General features: G+C 48.2%; 1 protein-coding gene across 3 annotated transcripts in view; it reads left to right on the top strand.

Moving 5' to 3' along the window:
• ADD2 (adducin 2) overlaps positions 1 to 26,604 on the top strand; it is a 67,433-nt gene that overhangs the window by 32,108 nt on the left and 8,721 nt on the right. For 2 of the 3 annotated variants that reach the window (XM_035120064.3, XM_088671440.1), the window contains exons 2-12: positions 9,779 to 9,989; positions 11,699 to 11,834; positions 13,950 to 14,101; positions 15,399 to 15,479; positions 16,558 to 16,707; positions 17,986 to 18,129; positions 18,744 to 18,842; positions 21,368 to 21,544; positions 22,474 to 22,725; positions 23,899 to 24,018; positions 24,427 to 24,516. In XM_035120064.3, coding sequence (XP_034975955.2) covers positions 9,807 to 9,989; positions 11,699 to 11,834; positions 13,950 to 14,101; positions 15,399 to 15,479; positions 16,558 to 16,707; positions 17,986 to 18,129; positions 18,744 to 18,842; positions 21,368 to 21,544; positions 22,474 to 22,725; positions 23,899 to 24,018; positions 24,427 to 24,516 — 1,584 coding nt within the window. In that variant the 5' untranslated portion in view covers positions 9,779 to 9,806. Of the gene's footprint in view, positions 1 to 4,508; positions 4,629 to 9,778; positions 9,990 to 11,698; positions 11,835 to 13,949; positions 14,102 to 15,398; positions 15,480 to 16,557; positions 16,708 to 17,985; positions 18,130 to 18,743; positions 18,843 to 21,367; positions 21,545 to 22,473; positions 22,726 to 23,898; positions 24,019 to 24,426; positions 24,517 to 26,604 lie in introns of those variants that run through there. The other variant, XM_088671439.1, reaches the window with a different exon arrangement.

Below are 26,604 nucleotides of genomic sequence, written 5' to 3'. Positions count from 1 at the left end.
CCTCCTTCTGGAAACTCCTGCAGCCAAACTGGTGCCAAATGTATTGTTCTGCTTTCCTTTGGACCAAACTAGGCTATGAGAGAGGGTTTTGTCATCTGGGCAGCCCAGGACCTCCATACACACTGGCCAGGCTTGTGCCCTGGAGAAATCACTTCAGTGCTGCTGACGCAGTGGTTTGACTTCACCCTCAGAGGCACACTCCATTGTCTCTTGAGACAGACGGGTGCCAATTCTAAGTACTGCCATTTGTATGGGCAAAGAGAAAAATGGGTGGGCCTTTTCTCACCTCACCTGGCTGGATGCCACCTCATTCTAGGATGGAGAGCAATAGGCAAAGCTGGGCTGTGTGAAAGTATTGGCTGATGCTGGAATCTGGATACACAGAGGCTTCTCTTGCTCTGTGCTGGACCCAAAGCTGACTCTGAGGCTTCCCTGGGAACTGAATGAGGAAACAAGATCTATGAGTATGCTAATGCTGTGAGGCCCTCCATCCTATGCTCAGGTCGTATGTCTGTGTACTGTAAATAAAACCATATATCCTAAAGACCCCACAGTCTCCACTGACCTTCATGCTAAGGAAACCAAACCCTGGATAAGTGCAGGAACTCCTAGAACTTCTCGCTGCTTAGAGGTTGATGTGCATGCAACAAGATTTTGAACCAAGTTGTAGCTCATCTCAGAGGAGGAAGGAGTTTGCTTTCCCTGACCCTGTAATAGCATGAAGTTTTCAGGGGCAAGCAGATTGCATTGACACACCAAAGAGGCGCGCCCTGTGCAGAGGCCCACTCTGGCCGAGCATGCGGCGATGGTTGCTCATGGAAAGAGACGCATGATTGATGCTTAATTTAATTGCCTTTATTGGTTCGTCTCTCCTGTTTGGCAATTCCATTAATCCACTTTGAGGCCCGGCTCAACTGGTCACATCAACTTCAAAAAGGCTACCAATGTTTGGTGCCAAGAATCCCGTCCCTCCAGAGAGGTCAAGCAGCAGAAAATCGGGGGGGGGGGCAGAAGGCCAAAAGAGATTGCTAAATTCGCAAGGGAAGAGAAGAGGGGTGCCATAAAAATTGCCTTAAAAATAGATACAGAAAAGAGGAAATGGTTTGTTTTATTAAACCACAAAAGGTGCTTGGAAGATTGAATGTTTAGGAAGTTTAGAGCTTTCTCATGCTGCCATGATCTCCTTTTCCTGAGTCTCAAGAGGTGCATTTCTTATGATTGTCATGAATGAGAAATGGATGTAGGTGCAAATTTGCAAATAGCAAGTTGTTCTCAGCATGAGTAGCAAAAAGGGGTTGTTTTTTTTAATCCTCCCAGAAACTCTGAGCTCCCTGAATTTTATTTTGCAACCCCCTCCGCCATTTTTTATTTCCTTCCTTTTGACAAGCTTTCACATTTTCTTACATTAAAACTGCAGCTACAACAAAACAGGCTGCTGGAGAGGATTCTAGAATTAAACTCCTTATGAAGTGTGTGTGTGTATGTTTGTTTGCATGTGATAGATGCCATCCTGTTATGGAACGGCATCTGTGGAGTTGTTGGTGGGGCAATCCAATAGGGCAGAAAATGAAAGCAGGAAGATAACTGAGCCCTATCATTTGCTAAGAGAATCCCAGGATGAGAATCCCAGATTGCAGAGCCCCCGGCCTGCCCAGAGGGCCGCCCACTCCCACCTTTCTTAGGGTCTCTGCTTTGCAGACAGAATTTCCGACTCCAACCTAGGAGAAGAGAATACTCAGAGAATCTTCCCGGCTCTCCTTGCTTCCTCCCTGTTTGCCTTCCATCCCCTACTCCCAGGGGACTCTTCTCCTGTAAAAACTCCAGCTCTTCCCCCCACTGGCAACTCTGCTGCACCGTGTAAGACAATCTGGCTCCCGCCCGCTGCCTGGCACAGTGAGATTGCCAAAGCACCATATGCCAGAACTGGCTCATACACCAACGTGCCCTGTGGACCCAGACTGCTCCCAACCCTCCTTGCCTGAATGCACTGCTGTCACACGCCCTTCTGGGCTGTGGCATGACGTTTCGTGATCGGCCTGATAGTCTTCCATTCACATCTGCCATCTGCGGATTCCTCCTGGGTTTTCAAGCGACGCGCGGAGAGAGACTCCTCCTCATCTGGGATCCTTGACAATGGGCCCTTTGTGTCTGAGAGCGGAGGCACATGGTTGCCATGGGCAGAACTGGGCAGCCTAGCCATGTTCAAGCTGCCTGGGGTGACAGATATTTAAAAGCTGGGGAGAGCAGCAGCCTGGGTAGCAATGAATTTCTCCTTCCCAGACAGAGCGCCCAAAAGACAGTGGAGGAAGGATGAAGGGGTGTTGGGACAAAGCAGGGGGAGTGTTAAGGCCAGGCTGGGTGTTTAACTCCAGGCCTGATGGGGTCCTGTTCCTTACAGAGTCCTGGAGGCTAGATGCTGAATCCAGAGCTGGCATCACGGGTTGGTAAGGTATGGCACCTGCTGAGGGTCTCAGCAGAGCTGCCACTGCCAAAAACTGCCCATTTCTCCTCTTCACCACGGCCGTCTGCTTCTCACATCTCTCAAACTCAAGATGTCGGCACCTCCCACCATGCCTCAACCCTACATTTGGGGCTGCAATTCCACATCTCCTCCCCAAAATGTCGAAGGGGGAAGCAACGCTGGGGAAACATGGAGGATTCCAGGATTAAGGCTGCATCGTGTGGAAACTTGTCGCAGTCGGTGCTTGGTGCAGCGTTGAGAGGGAGGTGGCCCCACATCAAGCCCAAGAAAGTTCCACCCCCCACCCCGGCATCTGTCCTAGATCTGGCTGCTCTCAGCAGTACTTTGTCCCTCTTTGCTCTTGCTTCCTCTCCGCACGTGACAGTCCCTCAGCTCCCCTTGCCTCTGCTGACCCTTCGCCCAGTCTGGGTCCCTTTGTGCTGTGACGTCCTACATCACCCCCTTGGTCTCCTCCTCACGTCTACCCTGGAGAGCTGTGTCAATCCTTGGGGCTTGTCTCTTTCCCCCTTAAATAGGGCACTACAGTACTATTAAGGCGGTTTCCATCTGAGCAGAGGCATAGCAAGCCCAGGTGGTACCCAGTGTGGAATTTTTTTGTCACCCCCCCCCTCACATTGACAGCTCGGGGCAGGCTTGGGAGTCGCAGGCGGCCGCTGAATGTCCCCCCCCTTCCTATGCCTCTGCCTCTGCCCCCATGACTCCCAAGTACCCCGAGCCATCAGGGGAAGGGGGGAGCTACGGCACTTTGCCGGGGCACTGGCAAAGCTGCACAGCTCGTCCTCTTGGGAGCCATGACTCCCATCCGTCGTCCTCCTTCCCTTCCCGGCTCGCTGTAAAGTGGCAAAGCAGGAGCCACTTACAGTGAGCCTGGGAGGGGCCCCCCGGCTTGCTGTAAGTGGCTCCTGCTTTGCCGCTTTACAGCGAGCCGGAGAGAGGCGGAGGGGGAGCCATGGCTCCCATCCGCCCCTCCCTGGCTCGCTGTAAAACGGCAAAGCAGGAGCTGCTTACGGCGAACCAGGGAGGAGGGATCTCACCACCGTCCATACGGCACTCCAGCCCGCCAGTGGCAAACCACTATGTACAGTGCATGTATGCCGTTGCTATGCACAGTGCATACGAGCAACTGCACATGTGTTGCTCGTAGTGGTTTGCCGCCGGCGCTGCACGAGAGCCGTACGGACCGTGGTGGGACCCTCTGCTCATGGCTGCAGTGGCATCACAGCGCTGTCTGTACAACTCTCGGGAGGCGCCAGCAACAAACTGCTATGTACAGCACATATGCGACACTGCACATGCGTTGTACGTAGCGGCGCCACTCGAATGCCATACAAACGGTGGCGGGATCCTCCACATGCGGCTGCTCGTGCCACCATGCCCAGGGCAGGGCGGCAGGGCAAGCACCCCACGGGGTGCCTTCTTGTCACCCTCCCAGACGTGGAACCCGGGGCAAACCGCCCCCACCTTGTGACGCAACTGCATCTGAGTCAGCCATAGGTGCAGGGAGCCCCTGCCCTGAGCTTCCAACCCCATCTTAGCCTGGCCAGCCACAGCTGTGAGCATTTCCTTAGGCATTCCCCACCTGTCATTCTTTCCATGCTGCTGACCATGTGCACTGCGGTTCATTCCTTCTCCTAAGCAAACAGTGTTGTTAATTCCCTCCTTGCCCACCTACAGAGTCGAGGTAACAGTGGAGATAGGGAGGGGGGCGTTTGGGCTCCCTCCTTGCTTTGAACAGGCCCCTCTGGTGAAGTAAGTCTTCCACCAGTTCCCTGCTCATGCCTCAGTCCCTGCTGGGTCCCTCATGTCTGCCTCATCCTGGCAATGTGGCGCAAGGCAATCCTCACCCTTGCTGTCATTTCCCCTTTTCGGTTGATTTCCACCCCCAGTGCCAGTCTCCTGCTGCTGCCTTTGCTGGCACCCTGCTCCACGCCCTCTGCCTATGGCCAGTCATGGGGCACAGGCTGATCACCATGACGAAATGCAACACACACTTAAACATGACTTAACAGGGTATAGCAATTGCACACTCATCCAGAGGCAGCCTAGGTGAGTCTCAGCTGGAGGGTAGGAGAGTCTTAATTTGAGCACAGAAGCCTCCGAGAAGACAGGTGTCATGGCTCAAAAATAAAAAATGAGCCATCAAAAGGTGAGCAGGTTACAATCAGGGCTACATGTTCCTGAAGCTTGCCATCTGCATAAATTAAGCCAATTTACATATTTTCCCTTGCATTGTGTCCCTGTTAGCCGTTGGGCAGAGAATGGAGCCCAGTGGTGACAGCACCTCTCCTTTTGGGGCCAGCTTTCCCAGGCACCAGGCGTGGGGCCAGCGGGCGCGCCAAGCTCCAGCCTGCAGCACAGCCATGGGGAGAGGCTGGAGGCTGGTGGGCAGGCAGCGAGGCTTCCTATCAAAGCCCAGCCCCCTTCCTCTGCAGGGCGGGGAGAAGCCAGGAAGAGGGAAGGAGGAGGCACCGCCACGGTGTGTGTGAGGGAGGGGGGGGAATTGCAAAAAAAGGCACCCCAAATAAAGAAAAAAAATGGCAATTGTGCTGATCCAAGCGGTGATTGCAGAACCGTTCACGGACCAGATCCAGAGGGCAACTGGGCCGGATCTGGCCCTCGGTCCGTAGTTTGTCAACCCCTGGTCTAAGCACCAGGGTATAGCTGTAACCTTTTAGCCATCTGCAAGCCCTTCAGATTATTATATACTGTTAAGCCCTTTAAGGCAGCAAAAGGTGTCAGGAGAGGGCAAGTCCCACAGGTGACACAGGCCTTCCTTCTCCTCAGGCATTGGAACAGTACAGTCAGAGGTGGCCTTTGACATTGCCAGTCTCCAAACCTTGCCGGAGGGAGTTGGGGTCCAGTCTGAGTTCATAAGGCAGTCATGTGAGGACAAGCTTTGAACTAGTGACCATCCTGCGGTGCGGACTAAGAGCTGTTTGCAGGACAGAGAGGCTGGCAGGCAGCCAGCTAAAAGCAATCTGGGTCGACAAGAATGTGCAAGCGCAGCTGTGTGTCAAGGGCGACACAAAAGAGGGGTTTTGCAGGCACAATTCCTCCTGCTGGCCCCTATTGTGGGGAAATTTCTAGTAGTTCTGCTTGCTCAAATGCTGGGGGATTTTATTTATTTGTTTGTTTATTTTGCAAGCATGCAGTAACCTTGCATGAAAGTTAGTTGATGGGTAAGACCTGCCCAAGGCATTTTTTTTCTTCTTCTCTGATATCATATATCATATATATATCCCCTTTTCCATACTGCCCCTTCCCATCACAACTGGCACATGGCTGAAAGACAGGAAGACCTTTCCAGCTTCCCTCCTCTCTTAATCCTACTCAGATCTTTATTTTTAAGTACTGGTGCATCTGGGTTACCAGGCAACGGTAACGATGGCATTGCCTTGGAAGAGTAGGAGGCAAAAAGGAAGTGGTTGTTCTGCAAAGTTCGAGAGGTCTCCATCCAAACACAAGCTGACACCGGAGAGAAATGGAAAGCAAAAGTGTTGTCTGAATTCAGGATCCCCAGAGCAGGTCATCTAATGTGCCAGCCTGGGGAATGACATGAGCACCCAGGCTGAGGGGTTCAAAGCAGGGTGGAAAAGCACATGGCAGAGTCATAACTTTTCATTATATGTGCCTCTTACTTTTAAATTCTCAGTAGCCTCAGTAGTGTTTTTCCCCTCTTCCAAATCTTGACATTTGTGACTGCAGGAGATTGGGCTATATGACCCTTGGGATCCCTCCCAACTCGACAATTCTGTGATTGCCCACAAATGCATTACACTTCCCAACACTGTGGCTGTGTACACAGTGATTTGTTTGTCACACAAAAATGTATTATTTTCACTCAATCCAGCATTCTTCATGCTCATCCTTGGCACGCTGTTCTCCACCCAGATTGAGTCTAGATCCCGCCACCCACAATGCTGGGTTTGGTGACTTGATAGGCAATTAAAAATCCTCCCTTTGATTAGGCTATGCTTGCTTTTTCCATTTGCCCCAGGTGAATGAAGAAGGAAGTGGGGGTTGTGATCTTGGTATATGCTCACCCACAACATCATTGGGTGGGGGTAGAGACCCCCCCCCATTGCCCAAACCACCTGCACCAGTCTTCCTCTGTTTTCAAATGGATGTGCTGCAGGGTAATGCAGAATCGAGCTGAGTTCTTATTTTCAAACTGAAACCAGTTTCTCAGGACGCAGTCTTCAGTATTATTATACAGTCTACTGTATATTATGTGCAATATACAGTATCTGGATTGTGAGCGGACTAAGTGGAAAAAACAAGCACTCCACCTCCATTGATTCTAGAAAGGAATGTTGTGTGAACAAAGTGTGTGTTGGGTTTTTGGTTCATACATCAATGCTAAAAGCCAGCATGTGTTCAAATATTTAGACAGAAGAGTGAGAGAAGGTGCCCCATGCAAACCCAGAGGCCCAAGGAATGAAATTATGCTCCATAGTCCTGTCTGGCAGGAGACATGCTACAGAAGGCCTTGTCAGCACACGACATTGTTGCTCAGGGACCTGCAATGGCTGCTGATTTGCTCCTGGGCAAAGTTCGTAGTGTTACCAGTACTATTAGTATATAAAGCCCTTAACAGCTTGGGACCAGTTTACCTGTGAGATCGCCTCGCCCATATACGCCCACCTGACAGCTTCGATTGGCGAGACTGGTTCTGTTACAGGGGTCACATAAGACCCCTTCCGCATTTGTATGGAATCACTCTTTTAGTGCAGCAGCAGCTACACTCTGGAACTCCCTGCCTCTTGACAGCTGTCAGGCTCCTTCACTGAACTCTTTTCAGCACATGCTAAAACCTTCTTTGTCAGACAAACCTACCCAGACATTTGGAAAGTTCATAAGGTTTCAGTCTGTTTTTAGTCTACTGTTATGTCAACTTTTCGAATGTCTTGAATTTTTGCTGTTGATTCTTTGTATTTTGTTCATTGATTTTCAGTGCATAAACACAGTTAAGTCTTCTTACCATATGTGGTGGACATGCAGAAAAATTAAAGTGTTCTGGAACCTCATCTATGATGAGATGAAAAAGATCTTTAAATTAACATTTGCATAGAAGTCAGAAGCATTTCTACTTGAAATTTTAGGCAGTGATATCCAGAAAAATATAAGAGAAATCTTTTTATATGCAACAGCCGCTGCCCGGTTATTAAGGGGGGAAAGTACCAACAGTAAGGGGATGGCAGAATAAGTTATTAGACTATGCAGAATTGGCTCAATTGACAGATAGATTAAGGGGAAATACAAAACAATCATTCACGCAAAATGGGATATGTTCAAGAAATACCTACAAAAATATAACAATGACATAACATCTATGGCAGCATTTGAATGACCCTTGTGTAAATTAAATACTACTAAGCAAGGAAAAATGGTACGATATGTTATAAGAAAGTACTAGAAACTATAGTAAGAGTAAGGTAAGAAGTGTAAGAACATTCAATGTTGTAAATGTAACTTACATTGGGAAATGACGGGAAGTCTGTTTCCATGTCCCGTAATTTAGTTTATTGGATTTTTTACTTTGGTTTATTTTTGTTTGGTTAGAAATTATAAGAAAAGAGCATGTACAAATACAAGTTTAAATCAATATTTAATGGTATAATTATTTATATGTACCTAAGATTGTGTATGGATGTAAATAATAATAATTATTATTATTATTATTTAAAAACAAAAAAGTCTTCTTACTAATAATGTTTTTGTTGTTTTTTTACAGTCAAGCAGTGTATAAATTTTATGAAATAAATAAGTAAAACACACCTTTCCTTCTTTGCAGCCCTGTTTGTCAGGGGCTGGCCATACCATGAGACCAAGGGAAGCCGACCCTCTCAGCTGGCAGATTACAGGTGCCATGAGGGATGGCCGAAGGGAAGGGAGCAAGTCTGACCTACTGCACAAGGGAACAGCATATCCTCCTGGCAGCCTTCACGGACATTGGGGGGGGGAATGATTGTGCTGGATGCTCTGCTGGGAGGGAGGATCTGATGTGGCACCAAACACTTAGGCTGGTCCAGCTGCTTGTAAGTAGTGCAATAAGAGCATTACAACCGTGCAAATAATGTTCTCTTCCTTCCCTGACCACATATACTTTGAGTAAGTAATTTGTGGCTTTTTGTTAGGCTTGGTCCCCTGGAGAAGATTCTTCCTTGCCACAGGCGACCAGATGAGTAACGGTTTCAGGTCTCGCTAGGTTTTCTGCCTACTCTTCTTGCTGGAAGTAAGAGACTCACGTGGTTTTGCCTTCAAGCCACATGCCATCTGGGCTCCTTGGTTGTAATTAAACGTTTTTAGCAATAATGAACAGAGAAGATTTGCTGCAATGTGTAATTTACGCCAGGGCTTTCTGTCAGCCTGATATCCCGATAAAGCTGCAGTTGTTTGTGACTCAGCCTGCAGCTCCACACACACACGCCCTGCCCACTTCCCCCTGTGATCCTAGAAGTATATAAACCCCCTCAAGCATTGTTAAGAAGTGCATTTTGATATTAAAGTGCTGGATACTGGGAAAGGGGGCTGGGCTTCTTGGGCCATTTCCTTACATTGCTGTGTTGATATTAGAGCTGAAAGGTGTGCAGAGGAGGGTGACCAAGATGATGAAGGGTCTGGAAACCAAGCCTTAGGAGGAAGCTGGGTACCATTAGCCTGGGGAAGAGAAGAGTGAGGGCTCCTCTACACTTCCATTTGGCCCATGACTTCTAGACACAGGTTTATTGTTTATTGCTGAATCGGAGGAAACATCAATCAGGTTTCCTGTGGGTTGACTTTTGTTCCAATTCAGTTTTAAACAGTGGGTTTTCTCGGGGAAAGAGGCGCGGCAAAGGGAAAACCTCTTGGACTTGTGCCTTGAAGTTACGGACCAATGGAAGAAATTATGGGACCAAGGGAAGTGTGGATGACATAATAGCCGCCTTCAAATATCCGAAGGGCTGTGCCACGTGGAAGATAAAACAAGCCTGCTTTTTGCTGCTCCAGAGGGTAGGATTCAAATGACACGGAAGGAGATTCCAACTAAACACAAGGAAGAACTTCCTGAGGGCAAGAGCTGTTTGGCAGTGGAACGGACTCCATTGGAAGGTGATGGACTCTCCTTCACTGGAGGTTTTTAAACAGAGGTTGGATGGCCATCTGTCAGGGATAGTTTGATTGTGATTCCTGCATTGCAGACATTTGGACTAGATGACCCTCGGGAGTCCCTTGCAGCTCTGCACTTCTATGGTTCTAGGATTTTAGAGAGAGAGAGAGAGGATGCAATTGGCCTTTCCATCTTTGTTTGTGCAGGCCCCCAAAGTAGACCAGAAAATCCAAAATGAGCAGCGAGACCATCCCCGAGGAGGTCTCCTCCCTCCCCACCCAAAGCCAGCATTACTTCGACCGGTTCTCAGAAGATGACCCTGAGTACCTGCGCATCAGGAACATGGCTGCCGACCTGCGCCAAGACTTCAACCTGATGGAGCAGAAGAAAAGGGTCACCATGATTCTGCAAAGCCCTGTGAGTATGACCCACCTCAATGGTTCAAGCCAGATTTGACAAGACGGGGGACGACGACATTGTGCAGCAAGGCAAAAGCCATTCCCCTCAGAAACAGCAGAGCTCAGCTGGTGCTTAAGCTGTTGAGCATGTCTGACCTTGAGGCAGGGCCACATGACCTACTCTGGGCTACAGGCAGGGCTGGATTTAGCTTTGATGAGGCCCTAAGCTACTGAAGGTAATGGGGCCCTTTATATGTCCAACTGTCCTTTGTCAACAACAAATTGCCGCTGTTGTTGTTGTTGTTGTTGTTGTTGAATATATGCTATATGGTAATTTATAGACCTAATAGGTATCTAAAGCCATTTGCACATAACAAAATATGTATTTTATCAAAGTAATTGTTGAATTTTTCCCCCTTTACATTTTTGGGGGAGCCCCAAGAGAGTGGGGTCCTAAGCTATAGCTTGTTTAGCTTATACGTATATCCGGCACTAACTACAGGTGCCCCAAATACTTTTTGGGTGGTCCCCTTTAGAACAGAGGTGGGTAATGGGGTAATTTGAGAACAGGATGCTGGAAGAGAAGGGCCCTTGACCTGATCCAACAGGCTCTTCTTACATTCTTTTGTTCAAACTTTCCTCCTGCGCTTGATTCAGGACCTGTGCATATTTGGGTCTACTAGTTCAGTGTTTCTCAACCTTTTTTGGGCCACAGCACACTTGTTCCGTGAAAAAAATCACGAGGCACACCACCATTAAAAAAGTTAAAAAATTTAACTCTGTGCCGCCCTATATTATAATTATGACTGTAAGAAACACTTGCCAAATATTGCTTTCCGGCGGGTGAGTGTTGTGTATTGGCGGCCGCCAGGCTCGTTTGCACTGAGCTTTGGGAAAGAGGAGGAGAAATATTGCTTTCCGGTGGGTCAGTGTTGTTTATTGGCGGCCGCCAGGCACGTGACAATGCAAATCGCCCTTCTCGTCGCCGCACGTCGCGGCACACCAGCCAGCGTCTCGCAGCACACTAGTGTGCCGTGGAACAGTGGTTGAGAAACGCTGTACTAGTTGATCTCCCGAGTGATTCGCAGTTGATCGATAAGGGTTTCTGACTCCTGGCAATAGGAACCCCCCCCCCTTTTACCACACACACACACGGCTATAGAAACCAATAAATGTTAGAATTCCACTTCTCATTTTCCCAAATTATGTGGGTACCTTAAAGATTAACAATGATCCCAGCACTGTGAAGTTAATTAACAGCTGCAGTGGGATAGGAAGCCATTACTGTGATTGAATCCAGAGTCATTCAGTGGTTCAGGGATGATTCACCCCATTTCACAATTTGAGGTGAAACAGGAAATGCTACGCTGCCCTGCTGCCAAAACATCCCTTACCTAGCTGAGCAGAGGTTGGTTCTGGTGAGATCTTGCAGTATGTGAGTGAGATCTCACAAGATCTTGCCAAAAAAAAACCAGTGGCAATGCTGCCACCACTTCTCATAGATGGGCCTGCCCTGCAGTGGTTTTACAATGAAGTCTCCCTTCAGATCAGCCAGAGAGTCTTCCTGGGCAGATGAAAGGGTATCTCTCTGGTTCCTGAATATCCAAATGAATGAAGTGGTCATTCTTGAGCAAACAAATGTCAGAGTTTGAAGGGTATAGAGGAGGAGGACTCAGAGCTGCTGCAGCCTGGATCATTCAGGGTCTCTGTGGGTTTCCCCCACCCCAGTCTTTCAGGGAGGAGCTGGAGAGCCTCATCCAGGAGCAAATGAAGAAAGGAAACAACTCCAATATCTGGGCCCTCCGGCAGATTGCAGACTTCATGGCCAGCACTGCCCCTTCCGTCTTCCCGCCTTCGCCCTTGAGTAAGTTGGCATCTCTTGTATGAATGAGTCTGGTGCCAAAGCACTTTCTCCGTCTCCTGTGCCCCTTTCCTCCTCCCTCCCTCCCTCCCTCCCTCCTTCCCTCCCTCCTCCTGCTTACAAATCTGCCTGCGCATCCCATAAACACAAACCTCCTGGTCACCACACAGGTGACATTCACACCATTACATCTGAAGGAATATCATACCACTTTTTAAACACCTACGGCTTCCCCCATAGAATATATATGGTGCTGAGCACTGTGAAGAGACCCCTTTTCCCCTCCCAGAACTACAATTCCTAGAGTGGTCTAATAATCAGCCCCTCTCCACGGAGAACGGTAGCTCTGGGAGGGGAATAGAGAAGGGGTCTCCTATAATTTTTTTGGGGGGGGGGAGCTGTGACTGTTTAAAGTGGTGTCACAGTGCTTTAAATGTATGGTGTTGTCACAGTGGCCGGAGCGGACTACTTCAGAGTAACGACTCTACCCAGCTCTGCATTTTATTCTTTTATTGGTGCTGCGTATTTACAGTACTGAAGTCATTGCTATTTACACGGAGCGATGTGTTCAGTCAGGTTCAGAACCTCCGAATGGCTTTTGGCGCGTCTTTCTCCAACACAAAAGCTTTGGTAGACCCATCCTCTTTCCTCTCCTCTTTCTGCGCAATTCCGGAGTTGGGGGGATGGGTCTCCCCCCCCCTTATTTGCCCCTTCCTGTCCCACCTGGGACCCTGGCTCCGCTACCTTGCCTGAGCCTCGGACACGACTTCCTGCTTCCCCACTGGAATCGGAACTCTCTCTGCTTTCCCCTGTGCTCGGGGATGGGCTTGAACTCAGGAGGGGAGGGACTTCGCAATATCCTCTGTCCCTCACAGGTGTGAATGTGGCCCCAACGGCTACAGCAAGGCCTGGCTGTGCTCAGCCTTTTGCCCCACACTGTACCCTGACCTGGCCTTCTCATGGGACGCCCCCCCCCCTTTCAACCTTGTTTCGAATTTGGCGGACCCACACATTGCTCCTAGCATTCACTTCTGCAGAACCCCACCCACCTGACACATGAGCCTCCAGCCCCAAAAGGGATCCAGTTCTTCATTCTGCAGCTACCTCCACCCCAGCCACAATACCTAGCCGCCTCCCTCTCTCTCCATCCTGTCCCTTGAGATACTTGACGGCCAGTGAGGTTTTGTCCTGAAATGGTAGGAGGAATTGCTGGTTTGGCCTAGCCAAGTGGTTGTAAGGTCAGCTGATGGACCAGAAGGTCAGGATTAAATCCTGCATTGGCTGCCCATGCCTGTTTCCAGCCAGGAACAGGCTCATGTAACCAAAGCAGCAGGATTTAACTCCCTGCTCACCAGCTGACAAGTGGGGCAGGGGATGGGGTTGAGCCCTGTTCAGTTTGACCAGATTCCATGCAGTGACTTCCTGATTCAGAAAGTCACTTGCATCAAGTCGCCAGCTAAATTGAAGCTTTCCCCCTCCATTTTAGCAGGGCAGCTGATGCCAACTCCTTCAAGACAGATTAAGGAAAGTCCTCCTTCACACAGCACAGAGTTAAACTATGGAACTCACTCCCACAGGAGGCAGTGATGGCCACCAACTTGCATGGCTTTAAAACAGGATTAGACAACGTCATATAGGAGAGGACTATTGATAGCTATGAGCCACAATGGCTATGCTCTGCTTTCATGGTCAGAGGCAGCAATGTGAGAACAGGATGCTGGACTAGATGGGCCATTGGCCTGACCAAGCAGGCTCTTCAAATGTTCTTCCTGATTCATAATCAAAGAACGGGGGGGGGGGGTCATTTTAGCAGTACCTTAAATGGTGCTTTGAAGTCCCAATTTCAGAACTTCAAACCACATTGAATCTGGCATCATTGTGACATCAGGCAATTTCCCACCCACCTGTCAAATTTGGTCTGCAAGGCCTATCTGGATAAGAAGGTGTCCTGTGGCATCAAATAGGTTCCCCAACTCTGTTTCAAATAGAAAATTAAATCACCCACAAGGAATGCAGGAAAGTGAGAGCCATGGGTGGAACATGCAAATCGCCCAGCTCCAGTGATGCCTTGATTGTGTTTGTTTAACCAGCTGACCCCTCCTGTGTGCTTTCCCACAGACCTCTCCATGGTGACCCCCATCAACGACCTCCAGGGCATTGACTCCACGTCCTTCGCCAAAGGGGAGAGGCTCATGCGCTGCAAAGTCAGCAGCGTCCACCGGCTGCTGGATCTCTATGGCTGGGCGCAGCTCAGCAGCACCTGCGTCACGGTGAGGGATCCCTTCCCTGCCACCCACCACCCACTTTGCTCAGGGGCTCCTTCAGTGGCCAGGAAACAAGAAACAAGTCGCCTTGAAACCTCCTTTTTCTTGGTCAATACCCACTTTATCCCCTTTGGCTCAAGTCAACGGTGCGGCAGTTTGTTTCCAGGTCCAAGAAGGTCCTTGCAATGATATTGTTGTGTGTTTGGTGGGGTCAGTTTGGATGATGTCCTGAGTCCCTTCTAATTCTTGGGCTCCTTTACCCAGTGAGGGTTAAAATCTAACAGGTGGTTGCTGACCTGGTCAGACAAGTTTCTTTTTAAGATATTGACCTTAACAGGCTTCATCAGCATCCCAAAAGAATGAGCTAGGGTGCAAAAGCTACAGCTAAGTGATGTGGCCCTCCAGGCTAAGCTCCCTCTTTCCTCCACCCTCCTCACCTAGCTTCAATAGCCAGAGTGTGTGTGAAAGGGCTGAGATGGGAGCAGGCTGGAAGCTGGAGACACAGAGACCTGCTTGCTCTGTGCTGGATCCAGAGCCGTGACTAATAGAGAAGCAAAATCTGTTGGGTGCTGATGCTGCGAGCTCTTCCACCTTATGCTCAGGTTGTATGCATGTGTAAATAAAACCAGATTATCTTAAAGACATCACAGTCTTTGCTGACCTTCATTCCAAGGAACGTAAGTGCCTGGAACCTCTGGAGCCAGTCTTTCAACACTCAAAGATTGTGGTGACGTGTAACAGTATTTAAAGCCCTGAGTGGCTTAGGCCCCAAATATCTGAAAGATGGTCTCCATCTCTGCTTGACCGTCTTGGATGTTCCGCCACCCTCAGAAGTGTGGGAGAAATGGCAGCTCAGGAGAGGACCTCCCCTAAACTATGGACCTCCCTCTCCATAGAGGTGTTTCTACCATCTTCATGGTATAGGTTTCACCAGATGCTGAAGAAGACAGGCCTCTTCACTCTTTGCAATTAGGGTGTGTTTTGTTTTGTTTTTTGTTTTGTGGGACCCACCTTTTTGGCATATATTACACTGTACTGAGCTGACTGGAAAAGTTTTACTTGCTTTTATACCTGTAATTGTTTTATCTGTTTTTATAACAGTAAATTATATTGTCATAAGCCATCCTGGGTTCTTATAGTAAGAAATGGCAGAAATAAACGGTGTCTTAAAGGTGGATGAAGACTCAGGAGGAAATAATGAAATGAATGGAAGAGCCTTCTGACCTTAATTTCCCTAGGGAAGAAGGAGGCCAAGGAAATGGAGACTTGCGCTCACCATTCTCTTCTTGTCTTCCTTTCACAGCTGAGAGTCAGCAAAGAACAGGACCACTTCCTGATTTGCCCTGTGGGCCTTTCCTGTCCTGAAGTTACAGCTTCTAGCCTGGTGAGCACACAAGACCCCTCTCCCTCTCTCCATTTCCACAACTGGCTAACTTGAGGGTTTGAGCATCTTCACGCTGAAGGCATTATTAATAAATAAGTGCAACATCTCCCTTGAGGGTCAGACAAATAATGAGAGGCATGGGGATCAGTCTTTGCCCCAGTTCCCTTGGCATCATGGAGGGGAAATGACTTGGTCAGCTGATAGGAATTGGAGACTAAAATACCTGGAGGTTGGAAGAGGCTAGTGTAAGCCTTATAAAAACCCAAGGAATCACCAACTGCAGAGTGGCTTGGAAGGGTGAGGTCTCTGTTTCATATTTTGCTGTCCGATGTGCAAAGGATTGCTGGGACCAGGTGTGGGTTGAGAGGGGATAAAATGAGAAAGTGCAGAATTCTGATAACGGGGCACACTCTGGATCTGAAATAAAATGGGAAGTACCTGTCACTCTTGTGACTGAAAAGATTTCTTCTTAGAATGGGTAAGGGTAAGAATTGCCTGTCCTTTGGGGGGAAGGGGGGGAAATCCAGTCCTCTGTATTTCTGCAAAGTCACTGCCTTGGGCTTTCCTCTGCCCAGCCAGGTGGCACTCGCAGATCAATGACTCACACAAAGATACAACAAGCAGAGCATCTGATGGCAGAGACTTCTGCCGCATCTCTAGACCTGAGTGGAAGTTTGCAAGTCTGGAAGAGTAACTTATGCAGAAGTGGAAGAGTCAGCCTCCAGCGAGGTTGAGAAGCTCCACTGTGTCTCTGCGTGAGGTGCAACTGGCTCACTCATTCACAGTGGGTATTATTGGAAGCTCACAAAACCAAAGCAGTAACTCATGCAGAGATGCAGCAGGCAGACTCCCTCGTGAGAGGATTGTAGCTGGATTGCCATGAGCCTTGAATATTGTCAATAATGTATTCATCATGGCACATGCCAACCTAGCTTGCCACCTGGTTTGGGAAAGACTGCATCTCCTACCACGTCTATCCCCAAAAGGAAGCTGCCACCCAGGCATCACCTTTAGGGTGCAATTCAGCACCCCACACTTCTCACCCATTTGTGCTTCCCCCTTTTCTTTTGCCCTGCAGGTTAAAGTGAACATCCTGGGAGAAGTGGTGGAGGCAGGCAGCACCAGCTTCTCAGTGGATACCCGTAGGTTCAGCCTGCACTCTGCCATCTATGTGGCCAGACCAGACGTGAGATGCATCATCCATTTGCACACGCCAGCCACTGCCGCAGTAAGGAACACCGTCCATTCGTCTTGCTGACAGAGCAACCAGAAACAGCAGACAGAGCCTCCTGCCCAGACATTTGGGCTGGCTGCTCCGAGGCTGATTTATAGAAGAGCATTAAGCTTGGAACAGCTTAGCCGCTCCATCCCTCCTTGTGCACTGCAGAGACTCCAGGAGACTCTGAATGGGGGGGGGGACCCAGTTTCACAGTATCCCGGATGCCCAACACTGGAAGGAATCATGTAAACCAGGGCATTATTCAGATAAGAACATCAGAAGCACCTGCTGCATCAGGCCAATGGCCAGATCCAGCCCAGCATCTTGTCCTCACAGGGGCCAACCAGACACCTCTGGGAAACCAGCAAACAGGATTCAAACTCAAGAGTGCTCTCCCCTCCTGTGGTTTCCAGCAACTGCCTCCAACTTTTGAGGCAGAGCCCAGCCACCATGGCTCGTAGCCACCAATAGTCCTCGACTCCTCCATGAACTTGTCCCATCCTCTTTTAAAGCCATCCAAGTTGGTGGTCACCACTGCCTCCTGTGGGGGGGAGTTCCATAGTTTAACAATGCACTGGCTCTGAGTTTTAGGGGGAATCCTCGCCAGCTGTACGCCAAGGAGGCAATAAGGCAGCAGAGGTGACAAGAGAAGAGAAATGAGATGTTTAGAGGAAACCACAAAGCAGCAAATGAGACAGGGAAGAGGAACAGAATCCCTGCACCTGGTTCTATAGCCAGGAATCAGGCAAGAGTCCAGTCAAAGTCTAGGCTCAGTCAAGATCAGGACCTTGGACAGCTTCTGAGGCAGCTATGGGGGCTGTAGTCTCTGCAAAGAGCTGAAGAAGCCTTAAGTAGATTGGCTGGTTGATTCCACCTCCCTGAAGGAGCTGGATGGATATAGGACTCTTGCACTGTTTTGCAGCCATTGGGAAAACTGCAAAGGACTGTGTCCTCTGGCCAGGAGGTCCCCAAATAAAGCCCGGGTGTTTCTCAACTGTTGAAGCAACTGCAGTTGGCAAAAGGCACTTCTTGCCACCAAGTGCTTTTGGCTGGCTGGAAGGTGCCCTTGCACTAGGATGCCTCTTGCTTGCCTGGAAGGGGGGGTGGAGAAATGCAGGCAAAGAAATATCTGACTCTGGCATGCCTGGGATATAATCCACTGTGCAAAGGCCAGGTCCACCTCTGTTGCCCATTCAAGGCACAGTGTAGATACATCAATGGAAAGGCAAGGGATGGCTCTACCTGCTCATCTTTGCCTCTCTGTCTCTGCTCTCTCTTCCTTCCCAGGTGTCTGCCATGAAGCACGGCCTCTTGCCCATTTCCCACGATGCACTGCTGGCAGGGAACATGGTATACTTTGACTTCAATGGGGAGATGGAGGAAGAAGCAGATAGAATCGAGTTGCAGAAGTGTCTAGGACCCACCTGCAAGGTGAGGGCTGAGAGGTAGCATTCAGGCTTCAGCATCCTCTGGCACAATGGTGCATCATAGAATCAACAAAATGTAGGGTTGGAAGGAACCCCAAGGTCCTGCAGTGCAGGAATCACAACTGAAGAATCCCAGACAGGTGGCCATCCAAGCTGTGTTTAAAAATACCCAGCACCTTCCGAGGGAGTCCATTCCACAAACAGCCCTTTGGGACTGTCCACACTTTGCTTGTTTTGTGCCCAGAAAGCACAGGTGCAAGAGGGTTTCTGCTTGCTCCATGCATTCTACGCATGGGTCCAAGTGGTTTTCTGTCTGTTTGCCTCACAACTTTCCCTGGGAAAACCTTCTCTTTAACACCGAACCAGAGGAAGCATCAATTCACAGAAAACCTGACTGATGTTTGCTCTGATTCAATGGTAAAGTGCCAGTTTCCCTGGTGGGGGCAGGGGGGACGGCAGGACATGCGGAAGTGTGGAGGAGCTGGCATTTGGGATCTAGACCTCTGAAGTAGGGCTTAGCCAGACTTTTTGAAATCCTCGGGCAAGAGGCAGTGTGAAAAATAGCACCTATGGCTTTCGCCATTTTCACTGACCCTTTCTCCTCCCTTCTCTTGGCAGGTTCTTGTGTTGCGGAATCATGGTGTGGTGGCCTTGGGAGACACGGTGGAAGAAGCCTTCTATAAGATCTTCCATTTGCAGGCTGCCTGTGAAGTGCAGGTGAGCAGCAGAGCACACCCACCCACCCCCTTCTTTTAGTCACCAGGCACATTTTATCTCATCCTATAATTATAGAGTTGGAAGGGACTCAAAGGGTCATCTATTCCAACTCCTTGGCAGTATTAGAGACACCATCCTTATTAATATCATTATCATTTCAATTTGTGTATGTCCTTTCCCCATGTAAGCATGCCCAAAGCAGCCACAGTAACAACACAGGAGCAAAAATGCACATCAGGGGATCATCACTCTAGTCAGCATACCTGCCAAGTTGCTGTCAGAGAAATAAGGGACCGGGCGGAAATAGCAGACCGGAAGTAGCGCTGCTGCCATTTTGGAACTGGGCGGAGCATGCTCAGAAGTGACTTTTGATGCTGCTTTGCCCAGTTCCAAAATGGCCACCACGCCAGAAGTCGCACTGCAGCCATTTTGGAACTGGGCAAAGCAGCATCAAAAGTCGCTTCTGAGCATGCTCCGCCCAGTTCCAAAATCGCCGCCGTGCCAGAATAAACCGTGGGGAAACAAAAAAAATCCGTTTTTTCAGCTAGGAACAGCTGGAAAAACAGGGATTTCCCGGGGAAAATGGGAGACTTGGCAGCTATGCTAGTCAGTTTAATGCCAGTTTATTTAAGTTCACAAGGTGGCAACCAACCCAGATAATTCATTCTAAGAATACTCATTTGACAATATTTTAAATTCATTCTAAAGTAAGCAATATCCATTAATATTGATAGTTTGTATCCGTTATTACTGATAGTATATAGGTTAACGCATGTTGGTTGGCATCCACCTGTCTTGGAAACAATGGAAGAGTACGCCATTGGGGGTGAGGTCAAACTGTTGGAAGGTTGCAGTACCTGCTCTGGCTATAGAGAATGTTAGGGGAGATACCTGTTTTGTTGCAATTGGGGCAGATGAAGGTTGTGCCTTCACACACATATGTCACACATACAACACACACGAACATACCCCTGTTAAATTAGCAATGGTTTATTTCCAATGTTAGCCACATTCCAAGTAGACCCCATGGAATTAGTGGACATAACTGATGTAGTTTCCTTCATTTTGGTGCATCTACTCAGAGTAGATCTTAGCTGGCTACAACCAAGTAGCATCTTAGTAGCTTCAGCTGCAATAATTAAATTTTTAGGCACAGGGAAATGATGTTTTTCTCCTTCAGAATTTGAGGTATGGAAGGAACATTGTGTACCTAACATGCTACAGAGTGAAACTTGGCAGAGTATAGTGGTTTCTGGCAACTGTGAAGTCCCCAGTGAAAATCACGCTTCTGTTCTGAACTCTCTGGGACGCTTTAGGAAAGCCTGCTTTTCTCAGGCTCAGCTTCGCATCTGCAGCTTGGGGACGGTAAGAGCCATTGAAGATGGGGAAAGTGCTGGTTGAACAACATCCTTCCCCAGCCTGGTGCCCTCCAGGCATTTTGGACTACAGATCCCACCAGCATAGCTGCCAAGTTTTCCCTTTTCTCGCGAGGAAGCCTATTCAGCATAAGGGAAAATCCCTTAAAAAAAGGGATAACTTGGCAGCTATGCCCACCAGCCCCAACATTACAGGGCCCTGTAACCTAACCTACCTCTCAGGGTTGTTTTGAGGATAAAATGAGGAGGGGGAGAACTATGTATGCCACTCTGAGCTCCTTCGGGGAAAGGTGGGGTATAAATGTAACAAATAAATTAATTAACAATTAAGCCAAGAGGGGCACTATTTCCACGGCAGGAAGGGTGTGAAGTTTAACCCTCCATGCTCCAGTCATGATCCTAAAGAAAATCCCTACCCCATACTATACTGATGAATCTCAGAAGAAAGGAAAAACTCGCACTCCCTCCAAGCTGGTTCCTGCTAAGGTCTGCAAAAAATTAAAAATGTTGCACCCATTTTCTTGCTTTGCATAATTTATTTGGTAAGGTTTACCTTTTTGCATAGGCTGAAAGTTAAAGAATAGAACGTCAAGCTTCATAATCCATAAATTAATCAATTGTATTATTATTTACACAGGTGGTACTGTATTCCTTGGCCCTCTTCTCTGTCTTTCTAGCTCTGCCCACACTTGTCAGGAACTAATAAGCTCTGCAACCCCAGGCCCGGGGGGGGGGGGGGGGAGGGGGAGGCAGGTTTGACTTCCTGCAATTCCTGCCTTTGATGTTCAGTGCCATTGTCTGCCCCTCTGAGCGTCAGCCTACTTCTTCAGCTGGAAAAAACTAGGTCAGCCATGTGCCAAGGCCCAGTCCATGAGCGCCATCTGCAGGTGGAAGGGTGGCAATGCATGGGCTGCTTCCACACTTTCTTGATGACCAAAGGATGTTAACTGTCTTGGCCCCCTCCCCGCACCCTTGGGCTCCTGCTGGGGCTGCAACAAATTGGCTCCCAACTGTTTTTCCGCCCTCAGTGTTCTCCCCTGCACTTTTTTATCTCTGAATTATTCTCCAGATATTCTCTCGGCGCTCAGATATTTTGCATGGACACCACATGTGGATAAATGGCCTCTCTTGTGGTTTGCATCTTTCCAGATCTCGGCCTTGTCCAGTGCCGGCGGAGCAGAGAATCTGATAGTTCTGGAGCGAGAGAAGCACTGCCCCCATGACGTTGGCTCTGTCCGATGGGCCGGCAGCACCTTTGGACCCATGCAGAAGAGCCGGCTGGGAGAGCACGAGTTCGAGGCCCTGATGAGGATGCTCGACAACCTGGTGCGCTTGCAAGCGGAGGTGGCAGCAGTGCCCATTTTCCTGGACATGCGTCCCATCCTCACTTTCTCTGTCTAGTGTGGGGGAGCCTCTTCCCATCTGAGGGATGTGTTTCCTTCTGGGCAACCTTCTGGGGCCCACATGCCAGCAGTGGGTGGGGCAAGAGGCAAAAATGGGTGGAGCAATTGATGCAGATGTTACCTTGGAACAGTCTTCTTCTCTGGCAATCACTCGTAGCCGAGGAAGATTGTCTTCCATAAACACGGTTTTAACAATGAGTCTGTAAGCAGGCTAGCTTTGACACCCCCACCCCCACGCCCCTCCCTGTCCTCCCTCCTGGCAAACAAGCGGCATTATCAGAATCCACAGATGATTCCAGCCAGGCAAAAGCACTCCAGGAGAGGGCAAAGCAAAGAAGGCACAGCAGGGGGTGTGGGGGGGAGAAACCCAAGGGCCACATAGAGTGACTTGAGGGCCACTGAGGTTCCCCACCCTGGCTTTAGCAAACCTTTCCCCAGCTTAATTTAATTCAATGAGTTCCTGGATGCCGTCTGCCGAAATTGTCTAACAATGAATGGTTACCATTTTATAACTTCAAGCTGAGTATTTGTAAGCTGCCAGATCCCATTAAGGTATCTCATTAGCTTATGATTAACCCATAAATCAGAACTGCTATCAATTGACTCTTGGTAGAAGAGTGTGCATGCACACGAAAGCTTATACCAAGAACAAACTTAGTTGGTCTACTGGACAATTTTTTATTTTTTATTTCAACTGTGTCAGAAACTTGGGATGGGTTTGGGGGATTGAAAATCCTGCTCTCCATCAGCAGGTAGTTTCTGTGCAGAAGGCAAGTGGCCTTGCTGCTTAAGCTTTTGCCTCTGTCTCAGCATGCAGGGGAGCCTTCAGGGAACCCTCTTTCTCCTTCCTAGGGCTACCGGACCGGCTACGCCTACCGCTATCCGTTTGTCCAGGAGAAAACCAAGCACAAGAGTGAAGTGGAGATCCCAGCCACTGTCACGGCCTTTGTGTTTGAGGAGGACGTAGCCCCCATCTCAACTCTCCGGCAGCATGCCCAGAAGCAGCAGAAGGAAAAGACCCGCTGGCTGAACACACCTAACACTTATCTGCGGGTGAATGTGGCCGAGGAAAGCCAAGGCAGCGCCAGCAGAACCAAAACCACTGTAAGTAGAACACCATCCACTGCCTCTTGTCCCTGCGAAATGCTCCAGATAAGGGAAGTGGCCACCATTTTCCATGCTGAAAGAAAGGCAGGGTCCTCTTCCCCCATCCAATTGGCTACAGCAGAAATTTAGGGGACAATTGGTTGGTTGGTTGGCATCTACTATCTCAGGAGACAGTCGAGGAGTGCACCTTTGGGGGTGATGTCAGACCATTGGAGAGTTACAGCGCCTACAGTTCCATAGTTTAATTGTGCTGGGTGAAGAACGACTGGTATCTGAAGAAGTGTGCATGCACACAAAAGCTCATATCAATAACAAACTTAGTTGGTCTCTAAAATGCTACTGAAAGGAATTTTTAAATTTTCTTTTCTCTGTTCTGAATACAGAATGACAGAAGGATAAAAACTTGTTCTCTATCCATGCACTATTTTATAAACTTCTGTCATACTTGCCTTTTCCCTACACTAAAAAGTCCCCAATACTGCAACTTTTCTTCACAGGGGAGTCAGTCAAGCCCCTTGATAATTTTGGTTGCCCTTTTCTGAGACCCATTATTTGTGTGACAAACTTCTATCCTCTTGTGCTGAGGCTACTCCTCCAGGTCCGTCCGTTCCTCCACCCCCAGTAGCAGCCACTGGCTGGTATAGGAGGATGAAACATATTCACCATGGGGGAGAGTTCAAAGATTCGAAAAGCTGTTTTAATTCAGTCAGGCCATTTAACTCATTTCAAGAAAAATTCTGCCTTTGACTATTCAGAAAATCAGAGGACATACGTTTCTGTTTTCAGTGACAATCAGGATATAGGTAATAGAGTTGTGACCTTCAGTAGTGACAGATTATACAGTGAATGAGGACTAGTCACATGACAGCAGGTTAGTGAGAGAAGATGGGGGTCACAATGATCTGAAAAGCTCTTCTTGCTTAATTAGGAACCTGAATGTCTGTAGCCTTACATATCTGGGCTCTTTCTCAGTGTGGATGCAAAAGTTGACTCATCAGTTTGAATTCAGAAGCCCCAAATCCCATCTTGCCTCTCAGGTTTGCAGATCATCCAGTCCAACCCCTTGCAATGCCAGAATTACAGCTAAGGAACCCCTCTGTGACCTTTCTCCACCCTTAACAGACCTCCCTTTGCCCTTACAATTTGCTCTTGACTTTTCACGCTGCCCAGTGGATGAAAGCAGACGAGGTGGAGAAAACCAGCAGTGGAACACCAATCCGAATTGAAAACCCAAACCAATTTGTGCCTCTCTACACAGACCCACAAGAGGTTCTGGAAATGAGGAATAAGGTACAGCCACCTCCTTCCCATTTGCTCTTGGGACACTTTCCATCTCTCTTGGTACCATCTCAGTTGCTATGGCATCCCCAAAATAATCCTGGGAATTGTGTATTGGGGAAGAATCCCCGCAGCCTCTCTCCCTAGCAGAAATACAATTGGCAGAGCTGATGTAATGTGGTGTAGAGTCACAGAATTGTAGGCTTGGAAGTCACCTGGTCCAACCCCCTGCAATGCACTGGACTAGGTCAGAACTCCAGCCAGGTATCCCATTAGTGCTGGTAACAGGGAGCCTGGTTCTGATTCCCAGCTCCTGATGGCACCAAGAAACTTTGCATATTGCTTTCTCTTCTTCACGGGCATTGCGTCAATCCCACAGACCACAAACCTCCTCCTCTTTTCCTTCGTTTCCACTTGCAGATTAGAGAACAAAACCGCCAGGATGTGAAATCAGCCGGACCCCAGTCCCAGTTGCTCGCCAGCGTGATAGCAGAGAAAAGCAGGAGCCCGGTACTTGTCATTCAGGGAGCCTCCCGGTGTAAAAACCCACAGGGAATGTCCTGGAATAGAATCATAGCATCATTGAATTGTAAAGTTGGGAGGATGATCTAGCCACACACACATCCCAATGAATGTCGCCTGGAGGGGGCTGGCTCCAGTGCTATAAGCGTCACTGGGAGGGAGACCCCAAATCAGACACAATTTCTCTACTACATTGATCTCACCAGGCTGTTATGAGGACAAGCATATTTTACTTATTTATTCTATAGACATCGGGGGGGGGATTCAACGTAGCACTAAGCAGATCCCTCTGTTTGTGCAAGCATTTCTGCTTGCCTGATAGAATGATCTGTCCTCTTCACCACCAGCAGCACCCTGCAGTTCTGGGGTGTCTCCAGACCCCCAAAGAGCCAATTGTGTGTGCATGGAAGAGGATAGCAGGAGGAAGTCCAGTTGCGCTAGCAGAATTCCTTCATGGGCTCCTTGGCTGAATCCCAGCGCTTAGACCACTTAGGCTCATTTCAAAGGTTTGGGCTTTCCTGATCTCACTGGGAATTAAATTTCACCATCAAGAATTTAGCACTGAAAAGTGTAGGAATGGATTTAGGCAGTAGGAGAGGGTTTTTATTTAGTTATTATCCTTCCTTGCTCACATTTATGAGATCAGCGGAGTACCATCCTTTGCAGCAATAAACTTGGAAGCTAAGACAAAGTTGATTTAACCTTCTACAGACAAGAATCCAGGATGCTTTAAGGCAGATAGGATTTTCCCTAGTACTGTATTACTACTTTTCTCTCCCTTAAAAATAGCAATCACACACATTGTTTTGCAAAGAAGAGAAAGAAGAAGCAGTTTACAGTAGCAGGTTTATAACTACTAAGTTACAAAAGTACAAAAGTTCAAAATGTTGTCTGAGTAGTCAGCTTGGAGGCACGAGGGAAAGAGAGAGATGCACAGGCAGGAAGGAAGTATGTAGTGTTACAGCTTCCTGCCAAAGCAAACAAAGGAAGGGATGTCACAGAGTTCTCGCTAGCAAATTTAACAGGAAAGCTCTGTGAACCTCAGCCTCTTCATGTGCTTATCTGACAAAATATGAGTTTGACTAATAATGTCCCACAAAAGGCCCCTCACTATTATTATTATTATTATTATTATTATTATTATTATTATTATTATTATTATTTGCAAACGTTATTGACGTAAAAAAAAAATACTAACCATAAAGTGTTGTCTCCCAGGACAAATACAGTACATGTACAAATGTCAAGTCTTGTATTATCCATATGGCATCAAAACAGATTTGGAAAATCTTTACATTCCAGATTAAGCTCACATCCACAGGATGCTCTTCAGTCTAGAGCATTAAGATAATTTCTCCATAGGGGCTGCTATGACTGAGGGGGAAGGGAGATTACTATACTATTGTTAATAAACAATATATACTGAGACCAAACAGAGTCAAATGCAACCTTCCTGGTTGATCCTTTTATCACCCTCCAATGGTGAGTTAAGCGTTCCATAAGTGCTATAATGGTGGATGACATTGAAAGATATTGGGTCCAGAAATCTTTAAGCAATGGACGCTCCCACCACACATGGAAGGATGTGCCTTTAAGCATGAGGGCAAGAGAGTACAGCGAGGTCTTGAAAGGCATAGGGGCATCCAGTGCCATCTTATAATGACCTTTAAAGACTCTTCCTGCCATTTAGCCGAAATGTTTTGCAGTGGAGGTTTAGACCATTATCAATGTCCCACCTTTTTCATGGGCCAGGACTCAAGATGGCTTGCACAAATTAAAGCACAGGTAAAATAAAAAAAATGCTAAAAACACCGTTAAAAAGTAATTAAATTCCAATAGAATTTAACCAATATAAAAAAGACAACTATTAAAATACAAATAATAAAAACAGGACGGTGCTATTTAAAGCCCTTCCCTTCAAAAACAAGGGCCAAAGGCCTGTCGGAGTGAACTGCTATTCACCTGCTGGCAGAAGGACAATGAGGAGGGAGCCAGTCTAGCTCCACTAGGAAGGGAGTGCCAAAGGTTAGGAGCAGCCACCGAGAAAGGGTGGGATAGAAGCATGATAGGATTGAT

Source organism: Zootoca vivipara, chromosome 6 (genome assembly GCF_965207765.1).
Source record: "Zootoca vivipara chromosome 6, rZooViv2.hap1.1, whole genome shotgun sequence".
Classification (NCBI taxonomy): Eukaryota; Metazoa; Chordata; class Lepidosauria; order Squamata; family Lacertidae; genus Zootoca; species Zootoca vivipara.
The sequence above is the reverse complement of the archived record's forward strand: the minus strand, read 5'-3'. Positions and strand labels throughout refer to the sequence as shown.